At 32.3% G+C, this 26,076-nt stretch overlaps 1 protein-coding gene across 1 annotated transcript; it reads right to left on the bottom strand.

Annotated features, from left to right (window-relative positions):
* Window positions 1–265: 265 nt before the first annotated feature.
* Window positions 266–4,870, bottom strand: LOC114414184 (protein ULTRAPETALA 2-like). Its single transcript, XM_028378504.1, has 6 exons — window positions 4,788–4,870; window positions 4,584–4,652; window positions 3,068–3,106; window positions 2,479–2,703; window positions 977–1,304; window positions 266–655 (listed from the first exon to the last, which is right to left on the bottom strand). Exons 1-6 carry the CDS (start codon window positions 4,804–4,806, stop codon window positions 481–483), a joined length of 855 nt encoding a protein of 284 aa, XP_028234305.1. The 5' UTR covers window positions 4,807–4,870; the 3' UTR covers window positions 266–480.
* Between the last annotated feature and the right edge of the window lie 21,206 nt (window positions 4,871–26,076).

The raw sequence follows: 26,076 nt of genomic DNA, 5'->3' as shown, positions 1-26,076 counted from the left end.
GATACACAGCATGTGGTCTGATAATGGCCTGACAGCATGTGGCCCTATAGGCCAACAACAACCATTATTTTGAAGCCATATTAGAATTACTGTTTAGGTCTTACTAAACTCCTAAAAGCTAGTTTAAGAGCTGAAATTACCCCATATATCACTAGTTTATGTGTGATTTCCTACACAACGGTATAATTAATTTTCAGTGTTACGTAAATTAATCATCTTAGATGATCAGAAATATCTCTAGCCATAAGCCTCATGCCAACTCCAATACACACCAGCATAAAAAGATACTATAAAAAAGAAATCCATAAGTTGAGTATCATATCAGACTCATACAATTATTCAAAGAGAACTAGTTCTAGTTAGATCAAATGAAAGACTCAGAAAAAGATAGTTTCTCAAAACAGTAATAAAGAGGTTCAAAGTTTCTCTGCAACATCATACAGATTTTTATGTTTCCATGGAAGTGCCAAGTCAGTCTAATTAAGGTTCAGCATAAAGCATAAAGTCTCTGCATTCTTGGCAATTGCAATCCTCAAAACGGCACTTGATGCACCCTTCGCAGTAACAAGTTGAGCAGCCTTGGCAAGTTGAAGAACGAGAACAGCCCCTGCTTGCTCTCAGACTTGGTCTCTCTTCATCATCATCGCAGGTTATTCTGAAAAATGAAAATTACCACCTCATTAATTAGAATTGATATTCGAGCCGATCTCTCAACTAGAATATAGCTTCTTTCAGTATTCAAGTTTACTATATGCTGTATAAGCTAATGTGAGTCACTTTTCCATCTATACACAGTTTGGCTTGGCCCCAAGCTAACATGCAAGAGTCACAATAATTAATGATCCTACCTTACTAAAGAAGGATTGTCTCTACTGAAAGAGATTTGAAACCTAAATTAGAAAGTTGACAGGATCATATAAATCGTGCATGAACTTGAATATCATATAGCTTGAGCTGTGATTTGGGAGCAACTTACTTATGGTAAGGCCAAAGAGAACAAGTCCAGGATTTGTTGTTCAAAGCTTCATGGTAGTTCTTAATATCTGGTCTGCTCTTGAGACGGAACCTGCGCTCCTTCCTGCAACTCGTGCAATGTAGGAACTCATCCCTGTGAAAGTTTCGTTTCCTCATTGCAGAGTCTTTCCAGTTAGCCACATTTGCCTGGTGTGTGTAATATTTCGTCAGAGGTGTCTTCCAGAGTGGAACTCTATCTTCATCTTCACAATGAACCCAGATGTTGCTCTTCCACCTTCCAGTCCCTTCTTTCAAAGCATGCTTCTCAAACGCTTCTGGAGTCACATTCACTGATCCAAATAATAATTGTAAAACTAAATTAGTGTAATAAGATTATCTATTATCTATATTTTACTTTGGTTTCTTATGTTTAAAAAGTTGAACTTTGGTCTGAGTGTCTTTATTAGACCACATTGATCCTTTCGTCACCTTTTACACTAATCGTATTAATTTTTCACAATTTTCCACTTGTTAACCAAATTAGTGTCACAAACTAGCGGAAGAATTAATATGGTCTAATAGAAAAACTTTACTGGAACAAAGTGAAACTTTTTGAAATATGAGCAAACTGAAACCTAGATAAGAAACCAAAATTTTATTTTAGCCTACTACTACCACTACTAATAATAATATATTTGCCGTCTCTTTTTCATTTGAACATATATAGATATCTGTAAATATTGTAATTGTAATAATGATATAATCCATACTGACAGTGGAATCTTATTACCTGTTAATCAACACTTAAAACTTTGTAAGTTGTATGCAATGTATCAAAGAAATCATTCACTACCAACTAAGCATCCAGTAGAAATAGTGGTTTTCAGAATAAAATAAAATTAAATAGTAGTTCCGTTTCACAGTTATTGGAGTTTACTAATGATGAAAATTTATGTTTTTAGCAATATTAGTTAGTTTCACATATGTTTTTATGTTTTCAAAGAAATAATCACATTTTTTATATTCACCGACGCTAATTAATAATGTTAACTAATCAATTAATTTTCTAATGTGGATTAAACCAAACATATAACTGACTCAATGGGTCTAGCTCAATTGAGAATCCTCAAAGAACACAATTAATCATGGAGAGGGGTGAGAAGCCTTAAGTGTAAATAAACCCCGAACAAAGAGATTATGATTATTGTTAATTAAAAACATATAAGTCTTGTAATATGCATGCATATTTAAGGAGAAGGAATGAAAGTTTCTCTCAAAAAGAAAAGAGAAGGAAAGGAAATACACAAAAGTCTATGCTATTCATTTTATTAATTCGTCCAAATTAGAAAACAAAAGCTATTATTTAACTTATTTTACATATGAAAGAGAATCATGAAAGGCTAAAAAAACAGCTTTTATTGTACAATTATATTAAAACAAAACAAACTACTTGCTTCAAACATGAGAGATCAATTATAGCATGAGAAAGAAAAAAAGCTTCAGAAATGGAAGTGGAAAACTTACCCAAGGGACACCCAGGGCAGCACTCACAAGTGATAAAATATTCACCATTGTTATTGATTTTTAGCCTCCCAACATAATCTCCATATACTTTGTTTGTAGTGCCACAAAGAACCTCAATATAGTCTTCACCTCTGTTGAAACCGAGGATCATTTTGAGCTCTTCTTCGTCAAACAATATCTTACCATCATCTCCAACCCTAAACTGTTTTCTTCGTTTTGATGACCCTGTGTTGTTTCATCATGAAAATAGTTCAAGCCAAGAATTATAGACAAAAATTAAAGTCAATATTTTTGAAGGCACAAAAATTAAACTCAATTATAGACAAAAATAGTTCAAGGCATAAAATATGCATGCTGATATACACATGATAGGAGGGATATAATGGCGTAACTGTGAAACTAATTTAATCGTTTGTGGAGAAAATTTTTGAAAACTAAATATTATGACAAAAAAAATCTTTCAAGAATTATTTAATCTCTAATTTTTTTCAAGAACTAATATATGATAAAACATGTAACCTTATAAGATTAAATTAAATATTTTCTTTTAGAAAAGTTTATTTATACCAAATACGTAATTGGGATATACCTCCATTGTTCCCGTTGAGTTCTCGTCGGCAATTTTCTCCTATGCAAAACAAATTAAACATGTTATTAAAGGTTAGTTTCGTGCTATTTTTTAAAAACTTAATTTATTGATATATATATATATATATATATATTGTAAATGAGATGAGAAAAGGAAAACTAGAGGTTGCCTGTTCATTATGATACCAGATGTTTCTCTTCAAACTAAATCTCTTCTTTCGGAAGATAATTTAGATAATTTTTATTAGCTAAAAAACTCATTAATGATGTAAATGATTAAATTAAATAGAAAATAAAGCAAAAAAGTCATAATCCTCTGTTATGTGGATAAAACACAAAAAAAAAAAAATACAAGAGAGAAATTTACACCCCATCCCCTACAACCAAAAGCAGTAAGAAACAGTTTGAGCATGGCCCACAACCCAATAGAAGGATTTGTGCATCTGTTTTACATGGTCAGGATAATTGTAACATAAATTGATAAATTAAAACACACACAATTAAAAGAGAGAGAGAGAATACATGTTTGTTAAATGATATCTCAATTGGTCATAAAACAGAGTATGTCAATGTGAAACAATGAAATATTTGATAAATTGAGATAGACCTTATGTATATACGGAACTATTGGATGACAAACTAAAGACATTATATTAATTGAGATAATTGACATAGTTAGCATTTCTTTTTTCTTCACATCTTTCTCTAGTTACACTTGTTGAGTGTGAATGAATATTTTTTTCCATAGTTTTGTGGTTCAATGAAACTTGTTATATGACCTATTCCGAATCTAACTCATTGGAACAATCAATTCCGTCTTATTTTTAATTAAAAATATATTAATTGATTCCAAAGGCTATTTCAACCTGTGGCTTGAATGTGATTCCTTTTTAACAGTCCAAGCATTTGGGGATCCTAGCATTGTGCCATGGAGCTTGCATAATCGTTGGATGAATTGCTTAGCTTTCATCAAAACATTGAATTTCCAGGTCTATCATATCTTCAGAGAAGGTAATAATTATGCAGATGGTCTAGCCAACCAAGGTCTCCAGGAAGTGGGGTTTATTTGGACAGATGTTCTCCTGCTTTTAATTAAGGATTTCTTCTTTAGGGAAAAGTCTGGTTTACCTAGCTATAGATTTCATTTTGCGTGAGTTTGATTTGGTCTCCTCACTTTTTTCTTGTAATTTTTATTTTTTACATCAATACTACTACTAGGTGGGCTTCATAGAATCATTAATTAGTGTCATTGGTGTGAAATAGAAAAGTATTAACAAAAACAAGATACATCATCATCGAAACTTAGCTATATAAAAGGGATACTTACAAGAAAATAATCTATCAATATAAACTTAGATAATCCATAAAGTCAACTAAAATGATATACACTTGAAATTATAACTATGTAAACGAAGAATTTGCTTTTTACTTAAATGCATTGAATTCAACTATCTATTGAAACCATATGAAAACATACTTAAGGAAAAGAACTGATTTAGAAAAGAAATCACACTAACCTTGAGTAAAATTGTTGAATTCTTTCTTTATCTCCATTCTTTGATTTCTCTTCAGTTGAGGTGAATACCCTGTAATGTAATCATAAGGTGAAAGGAAACCCTTAATTTAATTTTACATCTCTCCAAAATTAACAAAATGTAGAAAGAAATTGGAACCCTATATTCATGACTAATGAATTGCGTAAAAATTGAGTGTAGGCATACCGGATTTCTCTTCAGCCATTTGTTTTATGGATTTAGGGTATGGACTGTTATCTCCTCAAACAAAGTTTTCACAACGATAAAAATTTTCAATGCTATCTAATGTGCCTAATAAACTATGTTACAAAAATATAATTTTTAATTGTTACTAAAATAAAAACTTGATGCGTTAAAAGAAATAAAATTTGAATCCCCTAAAACAAAAGAAATAATAATTAAACAAAACCATAATTTCTTCAAAGTTAAAAATATAATTAATGAAAATTGATGAGATAATTTTGAATCAAATTATATTAACTGTCCCTTATTAAATGAATTTTGGAAGTAAGTGATAAATAGTTTTGCATAATATACAAATCGCATTAAATTGTACGTTTTCAAAATAACTTTATATTCAAGTGTTATAAACAATAATAAATGTTTAAAACACAATTGTCCAAGTGTATTGCACACTATTTGAACCGTGGCCATCCTAGCTACATATAATGAGATGTTGATCATAATAAATGTTAAAATAATTGAGAATGTATTTTGGTTAAAAAAAAAGAGTATATTACATTGACCCCCCTCAAGGTTTTGGTTTATTAAACTTGATACCCTTCCTTTTTTGGCATTACTTTGTGCTCCCTTCTCTAAACTCCATGAAGCTTCTATTAACAAATTAAATTAAACAAAAAAGAAATTATTTTACTTCTATGATAATCCCAAGTTTCCCTTGTCACTAGATAGATGGAGATTAGGTTTGGAGGTGGACTCTTCAACTCCCGCAACGCCTCTCCTTTGTCCTTTCCCTTCACCGTCACCAAGATCTAATCAAAATCTTGTTCTCCCACTCTCGCTGCCACCATCACCACCTGTGACAGTTGTATCCCACTCTTTGTTCTCACTGTCCTAGTTCCCACTCCATCCTCTCGCCACCAGCACGGACAATGCAACACCACCACTTTAACAACAAGTCGATCTAAGAACCACATAAATCCAGATCTTCGCTCTCGGCACACGATTATGAATCCAGCTTGGCCATCGAGTCTCACATTGCAGCAAATCGAACATCAAGAAGACCTCCAATGTCAAGGAAGAAGATGAATTGGAGTAACCATACTTTGTTCATTCTTGTTCAATTTGTGGAGGGTTTCATTGGGTTTTATGTTTAAATTTTGTTTGGTTTATTTTTTATCTCCTTTTTGTTAATTTATTCTATGATTCTATGGTTGTACTTTGGTAATTTAGAACCTTTAAATAATAAATAGGGTACAAAAAGGGATTTGGGCTTGCATATTGCTACTCATTTAAAATGGTGCATACTACCGAATTCATGTCTATCCTAAAATTATGGAATATTCATGCCTCACCTTCACTAGTTTTTTGGTTGAATTTGGGAAGGAAGTACATAGAATTATAGATGTGTTTCTAAAAGAACAAAATATCTCTTGAATACATAGAATTGAGTTGCCTTTTGAAACCATATGAAAACCTAAAAGAGTTAAGCAAAAGAATTTATTTAAAAGAAAATCACACTTACCTTTTGTAATATTCTTGAGTTCTTTCTTTATCTCGATTATTTGACTTCTCTCCCACTGAGGTGGATCGCCTGTAGTGAGATTTAGAGAAAGGAAACCCTTAATTTTATTTTTCACTTCTTTCAAAATTACTACGCTAATCAATAAAATCCACTAAAATTAAATACACATCAAATTATAACTATGTTTGTAAAAGAAAGAAATATCGCTTGAATGCATAGATTTCAGCTACCTTTTGAACAATATGAAAACATAAATCACTTAAGGAAAATAATTGAGATTAGAAAAATCACACTAACATTGAGTAATATTCTTGTCTTCTTTCTTTTTCTCATTTTCTTCACTTTTCTTTTGTTGAGTTAGATCACTTGTAATCATATGGGGAATGAAAACCCTTAATTTTATTTTTCAACCCTTCCAAAATTAATGAAATATAAAAAAAATTGGAGCCCTAAGTTCATGACTGCATAATGAGATGCATGGAAATTGACCTGTAGGTAGTCCAGATTCCTCTTCCGCCATTTGATATACTGATTTTGGTATGGACATATTTCTTCTCAAATAGAGTTTTCACAATGAGAAAAATGACTTTCAATGTTGTCTAATGTGCCTAATAAACTATGTTGCAAAAATTTAATTTATAATCACTTTTTAAAATAAAAAGAGGACACGTTAAAAGAAATCAAATCTGAATCCCAAAAAGCCAAAGAAATAATAATTAAACATACCCTTAATTTCTTCATAGTTGAAAATATAATTAAAGAAAAGTGATGAGATGATTTTAATAGAAAGTATAAATTGTCACTTATTAAATGAATTTTGGAAGTAAGTGATAAATATTTTCGCATAAAATACAAATCACATTAAATTCTACGTTTTCATCATAACTTTATATTCAGGTGTTATAAAAAATAATAAATATTTAAAACACATTTGACCCAGTGTATTGAACACTATTTGAACATCATCCTAGCTACATATAATGAGATGTTGATCATAATAAATTTTTAAACAATTGCGATGTATTTTGGTAAAAGACAATTAGGTGACAATCAAATACTTCACTTAAAACTAGAGGTTGAAAATAAAAAAATAGAAGTTGTGTGTTGATTATGATAAAGGATTTGTCTCTTCAAGACCAACTATCTTCTTTTAAGAGATAATTTAAATAATTTCTATATCATCTAAAAATACTCATTAATCATACAAATGCATAAATTCAACAAAAAAAAAGAACAAAAATTCATATAACTCTTGGAATATTCAAGCAACTCTTAATTACATCGTTAATTAATGCTTTTATTTTTATGCATAAATTTAGTTTCGTTTAATAATCAAATTAATTGATATTAAAAATGCATGTCAAACAATTATTATATTACCCCGTAGTAATCAAGCATCCTTTAATTGTCTATCTATAACACAAGTTGATTGATTTACAAAATAAATTAGGGAGGGGTCATGTCATTAACCAACACTGATTAGTTTGAAGTTTTTATTTGTATTTAATAGGAAAATTTGAACCAAATTTTGAAGAAAAAAAAAGAATGCAAAATTAACTGTGTCTATCTATAACACAAGTTTGAAGTCAATATGGTTGCATTAATGGACATTGATTGATGGAAAAAACCGAATAAAAATATCAAAATGTGTGCATTATTGGACATTAACTGAGTTAAATAAAAATAAAAAATTAATATTATATTTTTTATATTAATATCATATTTTAAAATTGATGTCCAAATATACAATTTATTTTCAAATTTTACATTTTATATTTAATTAATAGACAATTAATGCTAATGGTATTGATTTTGTAGCATCATCTTTTGAAGGGAAAAATTACACAAAACTTTACTTTTATGTGTCTTCAAATCTGTAATGCTTTTTACATAAAAAGTTCAATTATATATTTTTTATTACTTTAATCATATTATGACATTTTTCTGTCTTTTCTAATGTTAAATTATTTTCTGTTGCTAAAGGAACATGTTGAACATAAGCATTTGTAATAGCCGTCTAAAAGTTACCTTCAAACCTACAAAAATGAAGCTATAAAACTCATATAAAATGTATTTTATGTGAAGAAAACATAATTAATTAAAACAATATCACGAAATCCTCCATTAGAGTTGATATTATGTCAAAAATATAAATTTAGTGTACAAAATTAATTATTAAAGCTAAATTGTTTATAATAATAACTTATAAAAAGAAAATAAGGAAAATTTAACTTATTTATACTCTATTAGTAACTAAACAATCATAAATTATATTTATCTATATTCTTTTAAGAAAATAAATTCATTTATAATTGAATAGTAAGAAATAATTATAAAGAACATTTGATAGTAATATATAATAATATATTAATATTAACTAAAAATATAAATAATTATAGTAATATTATGTATAATATTTTAAAAAGAATTTGAGGTCCGCCTCTGGTACTAGATAATGTACAATTGTTGCATTTAAGATTGATCTTCCCAATATGCTATTAAGAAATATAGACTAATTTTCTGGATTGTGTATTGACACTAGTAGTTGTCTTCTCCGCAATGGTAATAAGCAAAAGTCAAGGATGATATCTCAAAAATAATAGAATTTATCTTTTAATACCATTTTTTTTACATGGGCAACGATATGTGACAATAACATGGATTATAGCACGTGAATAATTACAAATTCTTATATGTAATGGGGTGAAAATAATTCAAATATAACTTCAAATGTTGTTTATAGAGAAATTTTTCAAAATGCAAATCAAGTATTTTTACTACATATTATCTCCTATCTAGTATAATATTTGAATATTCATTACCATTGTATTTCTTTATTTCTTAATTTGTGTAACATTCAACACTAATTTATGATTCCAAATAGATAGGGAAATGCAACATGAGATTGAAATTTAAACATCTTTGCTACCAAAAACATATTCTAATAAAAGTTTCCATTTTGTTACAATTCAAAATATAGATTATCAAATATTCTTGCATATAAAATCATATATTTATGATTGTCTTTTGGAGGGGGGAAATCATACAATTATGATACAAGATGACCTAATTCACATAATTAGAACATGTGGTACCAAAATCACATAAGTACAATTAAGTTAAAATTATTGTAACTTACCCTGCATTCGTATCAAAGTTTATGAATTTGCCTAATAATAAAGATAATAAAATTTAGACATAGTTCCTTAAGTGTTTTTGTATTGTTCTTCAATTGAAATTAAAGTTTTATCCTCATAATAATCTATGTAATGGTTTTTTTTTTAATCAAACTTAATTACAGTTTCACCTTGATAAAGATCATCATAAATTATCAACATGAGACTTTAGATTTCATTATATTAAAGAACAACAATAGGATTTACATAATTATCATTAATTTAAGTATTTCATATCATAATTTTCTCTTAAGAACAAAATATATTATTATCTCCACCAATATTATCATTTCCAAAATTATTGTTGTCATCAACATTACCACCACCATCACTACCGATGACAATGATGGTGATGAATGGTGCTAGGTGACAAATTTTTATTTATAAAAAATATGATATGGAAAATTTTAATTAATTGTTATGATCTTAATAATTTGTTATTATGAGTAGTTTAGATATGCGTAGTTCTAAAGTAATGATTGCACCTTAGAGGAGACCAATCCTAAAAAATTACAATATATAGCAACATATATATTTACTTTCTGCTTCATCTCCTTTTCCAGACCCATTTTTTTTATATCTTTGTCTTCCTTTTTACATATGACTTGGGGTATATTAATTACACTTGGACACTCTGAGATTTTGGAGAATTACACAAAACTGTATTTTTTTCCCTATACCAATCTTTTAATTGAAAAGTATTAGACTAAGGCTTATTATCTTATGCATATTAACTCTCTAATTATTTGAAAACATTACATGCCTCCTTCTAATTCATGCTGCTATAAACATTAAGAAGGAAGTAAGAGTTTATGCAATCTCAGAAAATTTTATGAAATGTGAATATAATTTACTATATCACTTGTTATGTATGTGACTTTCTTTATATCCCTCTTATCCTTTCACTCATATGTAAACAACTAGGTTTATGATCTAGGAAGCACATACACGGGTCATGAATGCTGCTTTCAGGTGTTGGACATGTGTTAGGGATGCAATAAGCTGGTTTTCGAGGAACCAGTACCTCCAGAAATCCAATAAGGAAGACGAAGAACAGAGAGGGAATGAGTTAGGTAATTGGAAATTTAATTCATGCCTTGCTTGTTATTTACATTAGTATTTATAAACTTCCTAGCAACAGAAACATCCTAGGAATATTTGGCCATAGCAAAATTTCTCCACATTGTCCCCTAGGAGCAGACAATATCAAGCAAGGAAATTCTAGAAGGTAGCCTCAGCTGGTCTGACCATTCTTCCTCAAACGTAGTCGTTGAGGTAAGAAGGTTTTGCAATTCTTCTTTTGGACTTAGCTTCTTCCTGCACCCTCTCTTTTGCTTTTGTGACCCCTGCCCTTGACCTCCCAATTCATCAAGCAATTCGTCAATTGTCTAAATAAGGAACCTATCTCGGACGGTGACCGTGTTCAGAGCATAGTAGTCCATGCAAAAGCGCCATGTGCCATCTAGTTTGCATACAAGCAACACAGGCGACGAGAATGGGCTCGTGCTGGGTTAGATGAGACCCTATTGGAGCATTGAATCTACTTGAAGCCTAATTTTGTGCTTCTAGTAGTTAGGATAGCGGAAGGGACACACATTGACCGGCGAAGAGTGAGGAAGCAGGTGAATATGGTGATCTGTGGTTCTTGTCGGAGGCAGAGCATGTGGCTGTTGGAAGAGAAGCATGAACTTAGTGAGTGAGTGCTGAATCTCCTGGGGTATGTCTTGGGCATTGGGGAATATAGACGCCTCGGGCATCACCATAATGTGGAAGTAGGAAGTGTCGGCGTGGCGACAACAAAGACGGTAGAACTGGTGCTGATTAAGGGCCCCCAAATTGGTGTCGTGCTCGCCCTAGAGCTCAACCAAGCGGTCCTGATAAAAAAACTGCATGGACAAAGTATTATAGTTGGTCAACACTGGACCCAAGGTCTTAAGCCATTGGACACCGAATACAATATTGGCGCCGGAAATTAGTAAAATGTAGAGGTCGAGGATGAAGGTATTGTCCTGAATGTCCATGGCCACAACTTCACAAATGCTTGTACACTCCAAGTATTGGTCGCTACCTACCATTACACGGAGTGGTGTAGAGATCGTCCGACAAGGCAAGCACAAGCGGGTGACCACCTAAGGTTGAACAAAATTATGTGTACTTCCTCCTTCGACGAGGACAGAGACACAGTGGCTAGGCAAGAGGCCCGCTAAGCGTAGCGCTTTTGGTGCTAGGTGGCCCGAAAGTGAGTTTAAACTTATTTGGGCCTGGTATGGATCCGGGTTGTCGGGTGTGGGTTGCCCTGCTCCATAATAGGCAAGAAGGGTCATCTTCTTTCGCGATAAGTAGAAGAACCCTAGAGGTGCAATGATGCCCTCTCTGGTACTTCTCGTTGTAGTTGAAGCATAACCCATGCTCACGGCGTGAGGTTAGCTCCTCTGGTGTCAGGCGCTTCACTGGTGGTGGCAGTGGTCGAGGAGGCGACGACAAGAGAGGTGGAAGTGGAGTCGAGCGAATAGGGAGTGGAGCTAGTGGCGGTAGGCATGCATGCGAGGGCGGCGACAACCCGAGAGCTTCTCCTCCTGGAGGCGGGCGGGGCCGGCAGCCTGGACCAGCGTGAAAGGCTGGTGAGCCTGCACCTCGCGACGAATCTTCGACGACAGGCCAGAGATGAAGCAAGCCAAGAGAAAGGGTGGCGACAGCCCGATTATCCTGTTGGCCAGGTCTTCGAACTCCGATAGGAACTCTACAACTATCCCTCTTTGTGTGAGTATAAACAGGGCAAACCTTGTATGTAAGGCTTGCAAAAATATCGGTCATGATGTAAACTGAGCATTGTTGGTCATATACTTAAACCAAGCAAGAGCTCTACCTTCCATGTAGAAGGAGGCAATGGTGAGACAATCCTTGTCTGGGGTATTGTGGTATTCAAAATATTGGTTGATCTTAAAGATCCAAGCTAATGGTTATGTGCCATCAAAACATGGTACTTCTAATTTCATCTTGTGATTGGTTACAGGGACAAAGGGTTGGTGGTGATGAGCTGGTGTTGGAGTTGCAATGGAGACCGGGGAGACTAGTAAAACGTGGCGAAGGAGTTTGTCCATCTTCAAGGTCATGGAGTACATGGTATACCCTAGAAGGGTGAGGACATCCTCGAGGTGGGTCGAGGACCCCTCGTGCTTGCTTGGGTCAGACATGGAGGCAATGAGAGCACCAAATGTTAGGGACGCAGTAAGCTGGTTTTCGAGGAACCAGTACCTCCAGCAATTCAATAAGGAAAAAGAACAACAAAGAGGGAAGGAGTGAGGTAATTGGAAATTTCATTCATGCCTTGCTTGTTATTTACATTAGTATTTATAAACTTCCTAGTAACAGAAAGATCCTAGGAATATTTGGCCATCACAAAATTGTCCACATTGTCCCCTAGGAACAAACAATATCAAGCAAGGAAATTCTAGAAGGTAGCCTCAGCTGGTCTCACCTTTCTTCCAAAAACGTAGTCTTTGAGGTAAGAAGGTTTTGTAATTCTTCTTTTGGACACACAGCTTGGACACGCAGTAGGTGTGTTTTTGTTGTGCATGTCCTTTTGTTTTGGACATGATACACCGTGGACATGGCCCAAACGAGTGGACACGGTCCAACCTTTGTTGTCAGTAGCAGTCGTCGCAGTTTTGTCAATAATAAAAAGTATAATACAATAAAAAATTGTAAAAATACTATTTGAAACATAACATGGAATATAACAAGAGTTTCATACCTATGCATTGATAGTATAAAATAGATTTTCCACTATCATCCAATCATAAATTATCGTTTGAATTACTTTAAGATAATTATTTTAAATGTTGACACATTTACCATGTTAGTGCATATATAGCCTTCTAGGTTGCCAAGAATGGTGGAGTTGACTGGAATGAACTCATGTGTTCTGTCAAACCAAAAACAAAATGCGCACTCATACAGCGGTCATGTGGTTATTCATAGCGTTGGAGTTTGAGCATTAATGACATAGGAAGGGTGATAAAAATAATCGGGATGAGGTTCTTAACAAGGTAGAGATGGTACCACAGCAGTTTGTTTGTCTGAGCTATTCTCCTGTAACCTTTACGCTTATGGCATTTTTGCTCTATGATTTGCTCAAATATATGTGCACAGAAGCAAAATCCCAGCTGCTCAGTTATGGTGGACAATTGGTATGGCGAATTTCTTGAAAGCATTGAGCCTTCCATGGTGAAGCAAATCCCTTTCTGTGAAGCTGTTCAGAGAAGCTCTCCAGTAGGTTCATAAACCAAACCAGTTGCAGGCGGTGCCAGTCAAGGATATTTGTTATGTTTCGCAACTTTTGAACCTTATAGGATGTTTGTTAGTCGTTACTTTGCTCTCTTAACTGATATTAATAGCTCATCTCATGTCAATCTAAGGTGAGATCTTTGCTGATATGAAACCTTCATGGATGGGAATACAACTGAGCTTTCGTGGAATGGACCTCTTAGAGAGCCATTTGCTGTATTTTGCCACGTATGGTCATTTCATTTGTATCACGCAATCATTCCTATGCATTGGTACAAATAGAATAATACACTACAGAAATTGTTTGTGCATATAAATTAGATCACGGTGTTCTAACTAAAAGAATATACCAACTAAAACATAATTTTTGAATCAAATCGATTGAATCAAATCCTATCCACAAATATTTTAAAAAAAAGAAAAAAGAAAGAGATGGAGGAGACTAAGAACTATTGATGGGATGTTTAATGTTTTCTGGTCACGAAGCCTAAATATGTAGTGAACGATATGAAGCCGAGGACAAGCTGTTTTTGTCTTTTGTGGGATACGAACGTTGACTACCACGCCCGTGCATACCATTGGTTCTTCCATTTCGGAAGTTTCTGGATTATGCATGTGGTAGTCCTAAAGAACGTGGGATTATTTTTCCTGAATAGATATAAGTGATACATCACAGATTGCAGAAAAAACCAAAGAAACACCCGGATAGAAAATAATCCCAGGCTCACTTAATTGAGGATCCTCCTATGGAAAATACAACTCCGAGTTATCAAATTTCAACAAATCCAATCACAGAACCACAAATCCATATCAGAACAAGTTACCAAGGCATTGGAAACCAACAACAATCCCTTTTTGTTTCATGATGTAATTATGAATTCGAGTTACATGGGAACAAAGAAAATGTCAAGCTTCAACAACCTTGAAGGAGGTGCAGACACAATCTATAGAATTTGGAGTGTCTGTCACTTATATTTTCACCATACTGACTACTAGTTGATGTCACCCCCTCAGGTTGAGAGTTCGATACACAGCATGTGGCCCTATAGGCCAACAACAACCATTATTTTGAAGCCATATTAGAATTACTGTTTAGGTCTTACTAAACTCCTAAAAGCTAGTTTAAGAGCTGAAATTACCCCATATATCACTAGTTTATGTGTAATTTCCTACACAATGCTATAATTAATTTTCAGTGTTACGTAAATTAAGCATCTTAGATGATCAGAAATATCTCTAGCCATAAGCCTCATGCCAACTCCAATACACACCAGCATAAAAAGATACTATAAAAAAGAAATCCATAAGTTGAGTATCATATCAGACTCATACAATTATTCAAAGAGAACTAGTTCTAGTTTGATCAACTGAAAGACTAAGAAAAAAATAGTTTCTCAAAACAGTAATAAAGAGGTTCAAAGTTTCTCTGCAACATCATACAGATTTTTATGTTTCCATGGAAGTGCCAAGTCAGTCTAATTAAGGTTCAGCATAAAGCATAAAGTCTCTGCATTCTTGGCAATTGCAATACTCAGAGCGGCACTTGATGCACCCTTCGCAGTAACAAGTTGAGCAGCCTTGGCAAGTTGAAGAACGAGAACAGCCCCTGCTTGCTCTCAGACTTGGTCTCTCTTCATCATCATCGCAGGTTATTCTGAAAATTGAAAATTACCACCTTATTAATTTGAATTGATATTCGAGCAGATCTCTCAACTAGAATATAGCTTCTTAAAGTATTCAAGTTTACTATATGCTGTATAAGTTAATGTGAGTCACTTTTCCATCTATACACAGTTTGGCTTGGCCCCAAGCTAGCATGCAAGAGTCAATATTTGGACACTAAAATAGTACATACAGCTTTGTTTCTCTTTATCTTTCTTTATCTCCATTCTTTGATTTCTCTTCCGTTGAGGTGGATCCCCTGTAATGTAATCATAAGGTGAAAGGAAACCCTTAATTTAATTTTACATCTCTTCCAAAATTAACAAAATGTAGAAAGAAATTGGAACCCTATGTTCATGACTAATGAATTGCGTGAAAATTGAGTGTAGGCATACCGGATTTCTCTTCAGCCATTTGTTTTAGGGATTTAGGGTATGGACTGTTATCTCCACAAACAAAGTTTTCACAACGATAAAAATTTTCAATGCTATCTAATGTGCCTAATAAACTATGTTACAAAAATATAATTTTTAATTGTTACTAAAATAAAAAGTTGACGCGTTAAAAGAAATAAAATCTGAATCCCCAAAACCAAAAGAAATAATAATTAAACAAAACCATAATTTCTTCAAGTTGAAAATATAATTAGTGAAAATTGATGAGATAATTTTGAATCAAATTATATTAACTATCCCTTATTATATGAATTTTGGAAGTGATAAATAGTTTTGCATAATATACAAATCGCATTAAATTGTACATTTCCAAAATAACTTTATATTCAAGTGTTATAAAAAATAATAAATGTTTAAAACACAATTGTCCAAGTGCATTGCACACTATTTGAACCGTGGCCATCCCAGCTACATATAATGATATGTTGATTGTAACATCCCAATTTTTCGTAAATAAATTTAAAAAAACTTTTTAGTAAAAATAAATAAATAAATAAATATAGAGCAAATAATAGGCTGAGTACCCTAGGTATAAATAGTTATGTTAAGTCAGCTGCCTTCTTTTGACCTCATTTTTGTTTTTCCCCTTCTTCTCTCAAAACCCTTTTTTTTTCCCGCAGCCCACCAAACCAGTCTCAGAAAAACAACGATCTCGAACCCGTGCACCGTTGGATCGTTGTGAAATTTGAGTATCATGTTCGCAACCCAATTCCGAACATTCTCACCGTTGGGAATTTCTAAATCATATCTGAGCTTAGAGGAAAGCCCTTCGCATTGTAGCATTTTAATTTCCCGCAGAAACCCATAACTGTCTCGGTAAAACTACAATCCCGGTTTTGTTAGCCGTTGGATTTTCATGTAATTTGGATATGTTGTTCGAAATGCAATTCCGCACGCTTCCACCGTTGGGATTTGTGAGATAATATTTGTGGAGGGAGAAAAAGGAATCGCATGAAGATAGTACAAGTGGAGGTTTCAATCTCTTCTCCGTCTCTCTAACGTTTGAGAATTCTATCGGAGCAGTCGGATGAATAATTGAAAGAATTTCCGGGAACCGCTAGAGATGTTGCTATTGCTGGCTAAAGACACGTGAGCCCGCTTAGAGGTAAGGGATGAGTTTATCGCAATTGGGGGTTAGAATGAACATGTGTAGAGATCCTTAGAGAACTAAATTTGGGTTTATTTTGGAATGTTTATTGAATTATAATTTTTCTTTATGATTATGAATACAATATTATTGTGTTCTATGTACCAATTGATGTCCTGATGAGAATTGATTGATAAACTTGAGTGCTCTTGATGTCTTTGTGTTAACCCATGATTTTGATTAATTGATTTTGATACAATTGTGAGAAACTATTTCAGAGGTTTTATATTCCATGTTGTGATAAAATCTTTTGTATAAATTGTTATGTTGAGGTTATGAAATGATGATTCAAACTGTGAGTATGTGATAAATTGAACATATGACGGATGATGAAATACATGTGTATTGAGATGAGATGTGTGTATTGAGTTGTGAACTATGAACTGGGCAATCACACAATTGTAAGATCCTTTAAGGGCGACGAGTATTGTGATGGGATCCACTGTGGGAACCCGACGAGTTAAAATGATTTTGAAAATCATTGAGTAGATGTGTGTATTGCATAGTTCATAGGTAAAGTGTATATGATTCATGAGGTGTGATAACATGTTAAATTGAGATTATACCATTGTGATTGAGATTAAGTGTATGTGATAAATTGAGTATGTATATGATTGAGATATATATGTGCATTGAGTTGTGAACTATGAATTGTACAATCACACGATCATAAGTCCCTTCAAGGGCGACGAGTTGATGCTAAGTCCCTTTTAGGGTGACGAGTTGATGCTAAGTCCCTTTTTGGGCGACGAGTTAATGTTAAGTCCCTTTAAGGGCGACGAGTTAATGATAAGACCCTTAAAGGGCGACGAGTTAAAATTATTTTGAGAACAATTGAGGAGTCGTGTGTTTTGTACAGTTCATAGATAGAGTTTGTGTGCTAAAATGTTTTTTGGGTTGGACCTGAATCAGGAGGGAGAGGCCCTGACGGGCTCTTCGGAGTGTAGGCCTTGAGGGTCCCACGGTTTGAGTGCTCCTTTAAGCCTATGTTGATCCCATATGGTTGGAGCATTCTCGCAAAACACTGTGACCCTGACTGGTCTCCCTATGATATTACCTAGTGAGAGTGACTTGACTTACTATTGTGCGGTTTGTCTTGTCATGTACTCCTAGGCGCCCGACGAGGTTTTTCACTGACATGGTACCACATTTCAAATAGGCTTGAGTCTTAGCATAACTGTTGCATACGCTTGCTAATTGTTTATTATGAAATTGATGTGTTATTATGTCTTGATCGGAGTGTGTGATTCCTGTGTATTGTGATTGATGATTGAAAAATGTGATTGATGAATGACAAAGTGATGAAATAGTGTGAGATATGCTAAGTAAATTGTATTTGGCTATTATATGTTGTGTTGTTTCTCTCTAGTAGTTAGAAATGTGATAACTCACTCCCGGTTTGCTGTTTGTGTTTGGATCCTGTGATGATCTTGAACTTTGTGTTCGGGGGAGCAGATGAATACGTGGATGACTATGAAGAATCTCATACTAGAGGACACGGGAACACCATGCTCTGATAGGATGTGACATTAGGATAAAGGTTCTATATTAATTGTATGAAACTTAGATGGCCTTCTTTGAGCCGGGATGACTTTATTATTTATTTGGACAAGTTTGAATATGATGAAGAAGAAAGTGAAAGTGAACCTTTTACCCATTTGAAAGGCTTGAATTTTAAAATGTTTTAAAAATACTTTTAATTAATATTTGATTTTTTTATTCCTTTATTAATATATATGTGAGGGGTAGAGGGTGTCACATTGATCATAATAAATGTTAAAATAATTGAGAATGTATTTTGGTTAAAAAAATGAGTATATTACATTGACCCCCCTCAAGGTTCTGGTTTATTATACTTGATACCCTTCATTTTCTGGCATTACTTTTTGCCCCCTTCTCTAAACTCCGTGAAGCTTCTATTAACAAATAAAATTAAACAAAAAAGAAATTATTTTACTTCTATGATAAACCCAAGTTTCCCTTGTCACTAGATAGATGGAGATTAGGTTTGGAGGTGGACTCTTCAACTCCCGCAAGGCCTCTCCTTTGTCCTTTCCCTTCACCGTCACCAAGATCTAATCAAAATCTTGTTCTCCCACTCTCGCTGCCACCATCACCACCTGTGACAGTTGTATCCCACTCTTTGTTCTCACTGTCCTAGTTCCCACTCCATCCTCTCGCCACCAGCACGGACAATGCAACACCACCACTTTAACAACAATAAGTCGATCTAAGAACCACATAAATCCAGATCTTCGCTCTCGGCACACGATTATGAATCCAGCTTGGCCATCGAGTCTCACATTGCAGCAAATCGAACATCAAGAAGACCTCCAATGTCAAGGAAGAAGATGAATTGGAGTAACCATACTTTGTTCATTCTTGTTCAATTTGTGGAGGCTTTCATTGGGTTTTATGTTTAAATTTTGTTTGGTATATTTTTTATCTCCTTTTTGTTAATTTATTCTATGATTCTATGGTTGCACTTTGGTAATTTAGAACCTTTAAATAATAAATAGGGTACAAAAAGGGATTTGGGCTTGCATATTGCTACTCATTTAAAATGGTGCATACTACCGAATTCATGTCTATCCTAAAATTATGGAATATTCATGCCTCACCTTCACTAGTTTTTTGGTTGAATTTGGGAAGGAAGTACATAGAATTATAGATGTGTTTCTAAAAGAACAAAATATCTCTTGAATACATAGAATTGAGTTGCCTTTTGAAACCATATGAAAACCTAAAACAGTTAAGCAAAAGAATTTATTTCAAAGAAAATCACACTTACCTTTTGTAATATTCTTGAGTTCTTTCTTTATCTCGATTATTTGACTTCTCTCCCGCTGAGGTGGATCGCCTGTAGTGAGATCGATCGAGAGAAAGGAAACCCTTAATTTTATTTTTCACTTCTTTCAAAATTACTTCGATAATCAATAAAATCCACTAAAATTAAATACACGTCAAATTATAACTATGTTTGTAAAAGAAAGAAATATCGCTTGAATGCATAGATTTCAGCTACCTTTTGAACAATATGAAAACATAAATCACTTAAGGGAAATAATTGAGTTTAGAAAAATCACACTAACATTGAGTAATATTCTTGTCTTCTTTCTTTTTCTCATTTTCTTCACTTTTCTTCTGTTGAGTTAGATCACCTGTAATCATATGGGGAACGAAAACCCTTAATTTATTTTTCAACCCTTCCAAATGTTGGATCAAGTGGCCTCGGAATAATTAAGAAGGGGGGGTTGAATTAATTATTAGTGAATCTTTACTAATTAAAAATCTAACCTTCTTAATGTTACTAGATTCAATTAGGTTTTTTCTATAATATTAAGAAAGTAAAGAACCGAAATAGAAACTTAACCAAAAGTAAAAGCGATAACTAAAGTGCACAGCGGAAAATAAAAAGTGTAGGGAAGAAGAAGACAAACACACAAGAGTTTTATACTGGTTCGGCAACAACCCGTGCCTTCATCCAGTCCCCAAGCGACCTGCGGTCCTTGAGATTTCTTTTCAACCTTGTAAAATCCTTTACAAACAAAGATCCACAAGAGATGTACCCTCCCTTGTTTTCTTTGAACAACCTAGTGGATGTACCCTCCACTAGAACTGATCCACAATAAATGTACTCTCTCTTGTTCTCAGTCACGACAACCCAAGTAGATGTACCCTCTACTTGTACCACAAAATATGTACCCTCCAATGTGTTAAGACAAAGTTCTCAGGCGGTTAGTCCTTCGAAACTTTGTGAAGGGGATACAAAAGATATCTCAGGTGGTTAGTCCTTTGAAATCTTTTGTATAAGGGAAAGGGAAGAATCAAAAGAATTATCAGACTGTGTCATTTTGAATTCTTTGACAAGGGAGAAGGGAGACACAAAAGAATTCAAGCGGTTAGTTCTTCATTCTTTTGGAAAAGGGAGAAGAGAGACACAAAAAGAATTCAGGTGGTTAGTCCTTGGCAAATTCTTTTTGGCAAAGGGAGAAGGGAATGAAAAAGATGAATAGCACACTTTTGTTTTCAAGGTTTGGAAAACCAAAAAACTTTAGAAAGTTTTTGGCAAAGGAAGAAGAAGAAGAAGATGTTTAAAGAGATTCAAAGGTTGTAAAAGAATATGTGGAAAAGTTGTTTGTAAAGGTTGTAAGTATTGTAAATGTTCTAAGTGTTTTTTAAATTCAAATCAAGGTCTTGCTTTTATAGACTCTTCAAGTTTGGTCAAGAAAACCATTGGAAAAGTTATAACCTTTAGAAAAATCTGAAAATCATTGGAAGAGTTACATCTTTTGATTTTTGTTCAAAACTTGTCACTGATAATCGATTACCAAATCATTGTAATCGATTACATAAAGAATTTTTGTGAAAGGATCTGACTCTTCATAATTGAATTTGAATTTCAACGTTCAAACTCACTGGTAACCGATTACCAATATATTGTAATCGATTACACCATTTTGAAATTAATTGGAAACGCTGTAAATTCAGTTGAAAGCTTTTAAAATTAAACTTTGCCACTAGTAATCGATTACAGGAAACTGGTAATCAATTACCAGAGAGTAAAAACTCTTTGGTAAAAGATTTTGTGAAAAAGTCATGTGCTACTCAATGTTTTGAAAAACTTTTTAGTACTTATCTTGATTGAGTCTTTTCTTGATTCTTGAATCTTGATCTTGATTATTCTTGATTCTTGAATATTTCTCTTGATTCTTGAATTTTTCTTGACTCAATCTTGAACTCATTCTCTTGGGCTTTTTTGCCATCATCTTTGTTATCATCAAAACAACTTAAATCAATCTTGATTCATCATCATGAAGCTTGCTTCTACACCAAAATGAATGAAATATAAAAAAAATTGGAGCCCTAAGTTCATGACTGCACAATGAAATGCATGGAAATTGACCTGTAGGTAGTCGAGATTCCTCTTCCGCCATTTGATATATTAATTTTGGTATGGACATATTTCTTCTCAAATAGAGTTTTCACAATGAGAAAAACGACTTTCAATGTTGTCTAATGTGCCTAATAAACTATGTTGCAAAAATTTAATTTATAATCACTTTTTAAAATAAAAAGAGGACACGTTAAAAGAAATCAAATCTGAATCCCAAAAAAGCTAAAGAAATAATAATTAAACATACCCTTAATTTCTTCATAGTTGAAAATATAATGAAAGAAAAGTGATGAGATGATTTTAAAAGAAAGTATAAATTGTCACTTATTATATGAATTTTGGAAGTGATAAATATTTTCACATAAAATACAAATCACATTAAATTGTACTTTTTCATCATAACTTTATATTCATGTGTTATAAAAAAATAATAAATATTTAAAACACAATTGATCCGGTGTATTGCACACTATTTGAACATCATCCTAGCTACATATAATGAGATGTTGATCATAATCAATTTGAAAACAATTGGGATGTATTTTGGTAAAAGATAATTAGGTGACGATCAAATTCCCTTAAAACTAGAGGTTGAAAATAAAAAATTAGAAGTTGTGTGTTGATTATGATAAAGGACTTGTCTCTTCAAAACCAACTATCTTCTTGTAAGAGATAATTTAAATAATTTCTATATCATCTAAAACTACTCATTAATCATACAAATGCTTAAATTCAACAAAAAAAAAAGAACAAAAATTCATATAACTCTTGTAATATTCAAGCAACTCTTAATTACATTGTTAATTAATGCTTTTATTTTTATGCATAAATTTAGTTTTGTTTAATAATCAAATTAATTGATATTAAAAATGCATGTCAAACAATTGTTATATTACCCCGTAGTAATCAAGCATCCTTTAATTGTCTATCTATAACACAAGTTGATTGATTTACAAAATAAATTAGGTAGGGGTCATGTCATTAGCCAACACTGCTTAGTTTGAAGTTTTTATTTGTATATAATAGGAAAATTTTGAAGGAAAAAAAAAGAATGCAAAATTAACAAGAACTAAAATAGAAAATTATATTTAATAAGCCCACACTTTTTTTAATCCTATAAATTTGTAATTTTCAAGATGAAATGTAATATGAAATTAGTTTATCTTTATCGTTATCTTTAGATATACAAAACAAAGTATAAACGGGTAGTTGCGAAAATATATTTTGTAGCCTTGGATGAGTAATTGAATGGAAAAAAAGTCAATATGGTTGCATTAATGGACATTGATTGATGGAAAAAACTGAATAAAAATATCAAAATGTGTGCATTATTGGGCATTAACTGAGTTAAATAAAAATAAAAATTAATATTATATTTTTTATAATAATATCATATTTTAAAATTGATGCCCAAATATACGATTTATTTTTAAATGTTACATTTTATATTTAATTAATAGACAATTAATGCTAATGGTATTGATTTTGTAGCATCATCTTTTGAAGGGAAAAATTACACAAAACTTTACTTTGATGTGTCTTCTAAATCTGTAATGCTTTTTATATAAAAAGTTTAATTATATATTTTTTTATTACTTTAATCATATTATGACATTTTTCTATCTTTTCTAATGATAAATTATTTTCGGATGCTAAATGAATATGTTCAACATAAGCCTTTTTAATAGCCGTTTAAAAGTGACCTTCCAACCTACCAAAATGAAGCTATACAAGTCATATAAAATATATTTTATGTGAAGAAAACATAACTAATTAAAACAATATCACTAAATCCTCCATTAGAGTTGATATTATGTCAAAAATATAAATTTAGTGTACAAAATTAATTATTAACGCTAAGTTGTTTATACTAATAACTTATAAAAAGAAAATAAGGAAAAATTAACTTATTTATACTCTATTAGTAACTAAACAATCATAAATTATATTTATCTATATTCTTTTAAGAAAATAAATTCATTGATAATTGAATAGTAAGAAATAATTATAAAGAACATTTGATAGTAAAATAAAATAATTTATTAATATTAGCTAAATATATAAATAATTATAGTAATATTATGTATAATATTTTAAAAAGAGTTTGTGAGGAGGGGTGGCCAACTCCCTTGGTTTAAATGTTGGTCTGCCTCTGGTACTAGATAATGTACAATTGTTGCATTTAAAATGGATCTTCCCAATATGCTATTAAGAAATATAGACTAATTTTCTGGATTGTGTAATGACACTAGTAGTTGTCTTCTCCATAATGATAATAACCAAAAGTCAAGGATGATATCTCAAAATTGTTAGAATTTATCTTTTAATACCATTTTTTTGACATGGGCAACGATATGTGACAATATCATGGATTATATCACATGAATAATTACAAATTCTTATATGTAATGGGGTGAAAATAATTCAAATATAACTTCAAATGTTGTTTATAGAGAAATTTTTCAAAATGTAAATCAAGTATTCTTACTACATATTATCTCCTATCTAGTATAATATTTGAATATTCATTACCATTGTATCTCTTTATTTCTTAATTTGTGTAACATTCAACACTAATTTATGGTTCCAAATAGATTGGGAAATGTAACATGAGATTGAAATTTAAACATCTTTGCTACCAAAAACATATTGTAATAAAAGTTTCCATTTTGTTAGAATTCAAAATATAGATTATCAAATATTCTTGCATATAAAATCATATATTTATGATAGTCTTGTGGAGAGGGGAAATCATATAATTATGATACTAGACGACCAAATTCACACAATTAGAACATGTGGTACCAAAATCACATAAGTACAATTAAGTTAAAACTATTGTAACTTACCCTGCATTTGTATTAAAGTTTATCAATTTCCCTAATAATAAAGATAATAAAATTTAGACATAGTTCCTGAAGTATTTTTGGATTGTTCTTCAATTGAAATTAAAGTTTTATCCTCATAATAATCTATGTAATAGTTTTTTTAATCAAACATAATTAGAGTTTCATCTTGATAAAGATCATCATAAATTATGAACATAAGACTTTAGATTTCATTATATTAAAGAACAACACCAAAGGATTCACATAATTATCATTAATTTAAGTATTTCATATCATAATTTTCTCTTAAGAACAAAATATATTATTATCTCCACCAATATTATTATCATTTCTAAAATTATTGTTGTCATCAACATTACCACCACCATCACCACCGATGACAATGATGGTGATGAATGGTGGTAGGTGACAAATTTTTATTTATAAGAAATATGATATGAAAAATTTTAATTAATTGTTATGATCTTAATAATTTGTAATTATGAGTAGTTTAGATATGCATAGTTCTAAAGTAATAATTGCACCTTAGAGGAGACCAATCCTAAAAAATTACAATATATATCAACATTGATTTACTTTCTGTTTCATCTCCTTTTCCAGGCCCATTTTTTTCATATCTTTGTCTTCCTTTTTACATATGACTTGGGGTATATTAATTACACTTGGACACTTTGAGATTTTGGAGAATTACACAAAACTGTATTTTTTCCCTATACCAATCTTTTAATTGAAAAGTATTAGACTAAGACTTATTATCTTATGCATATTAACTCCCTAATTATTTGAAAACATTACATGCCTCCTTCTAATTCATGCTGCTATAGACATTAAGAAGGAAGTAAGAGTTTATGCAATCTCAGAAAATTTTAAGAAATGTGAATATAATTTACTATATCACTTGTTATGTATGTGACTTTCTTTATATCCCTCTTATCCTTTCACTCACATGTAAACAACTAGGTTTATGATCTAGGAAGCACAGACACGGGTCATGAATGCTGCTTTCAGGTGTTGGACATGTGTTTGGGACGCAATAAGCTGGTTTTCGAGGAACCAATACCTCCAAAAATCCAATAAGGAAGACGAAGAATAGAGAGGGAAAGAGTGAGGTAATTGGAAATTTCATTCATGCCTTGTTTGTTATTTAGATTAGTATTTATAAACTTCCTAGTAACAGAAAGATCCTAGGAATATTTGGCCATAACAGAATTTCTACACAGTCCCCTAGGAGCAGACAATATCAAGCAAGGAAATTCTAGAAGGTAGCCTCAACTGGTCTTACCCTGCTTCCTTAAAC

The sequence above is a fragment of the Glycine soja genome, chromosome 6 (genome assembly GCF_004193775.1).
Source record: "Glycine soja cultivar W05 chromosome 6, ASM419377v2, whole genome shotgun sequence".
NCBI lineage: Eukaryota > Viridiplantae > Streptophyta > Magnoliopsida > Fabales > Fabaceae > Glycine > Glycine soja.
This window is presented reverse-complemented; position numbering and strand designations above follow the sequence as displayed.

Coding starts and splice junctions, on each gene's coding strand:
- LOC114414184 (XM_028378504.1), bottom strand. Junction 2,704..3,067: donor ACTCAACGGGAACAATGGAG/GTATATCCCAAT, acceptor GAAACAACACAG/GGTCATCAAAACGAAGAAAA. Junction 656..976: donor TCTCTTTGGCCTTACCATAA/GTAAGTTGCTCC, acceptor TTCATTTTTCAG/AATAACCTGCGATGATGATG.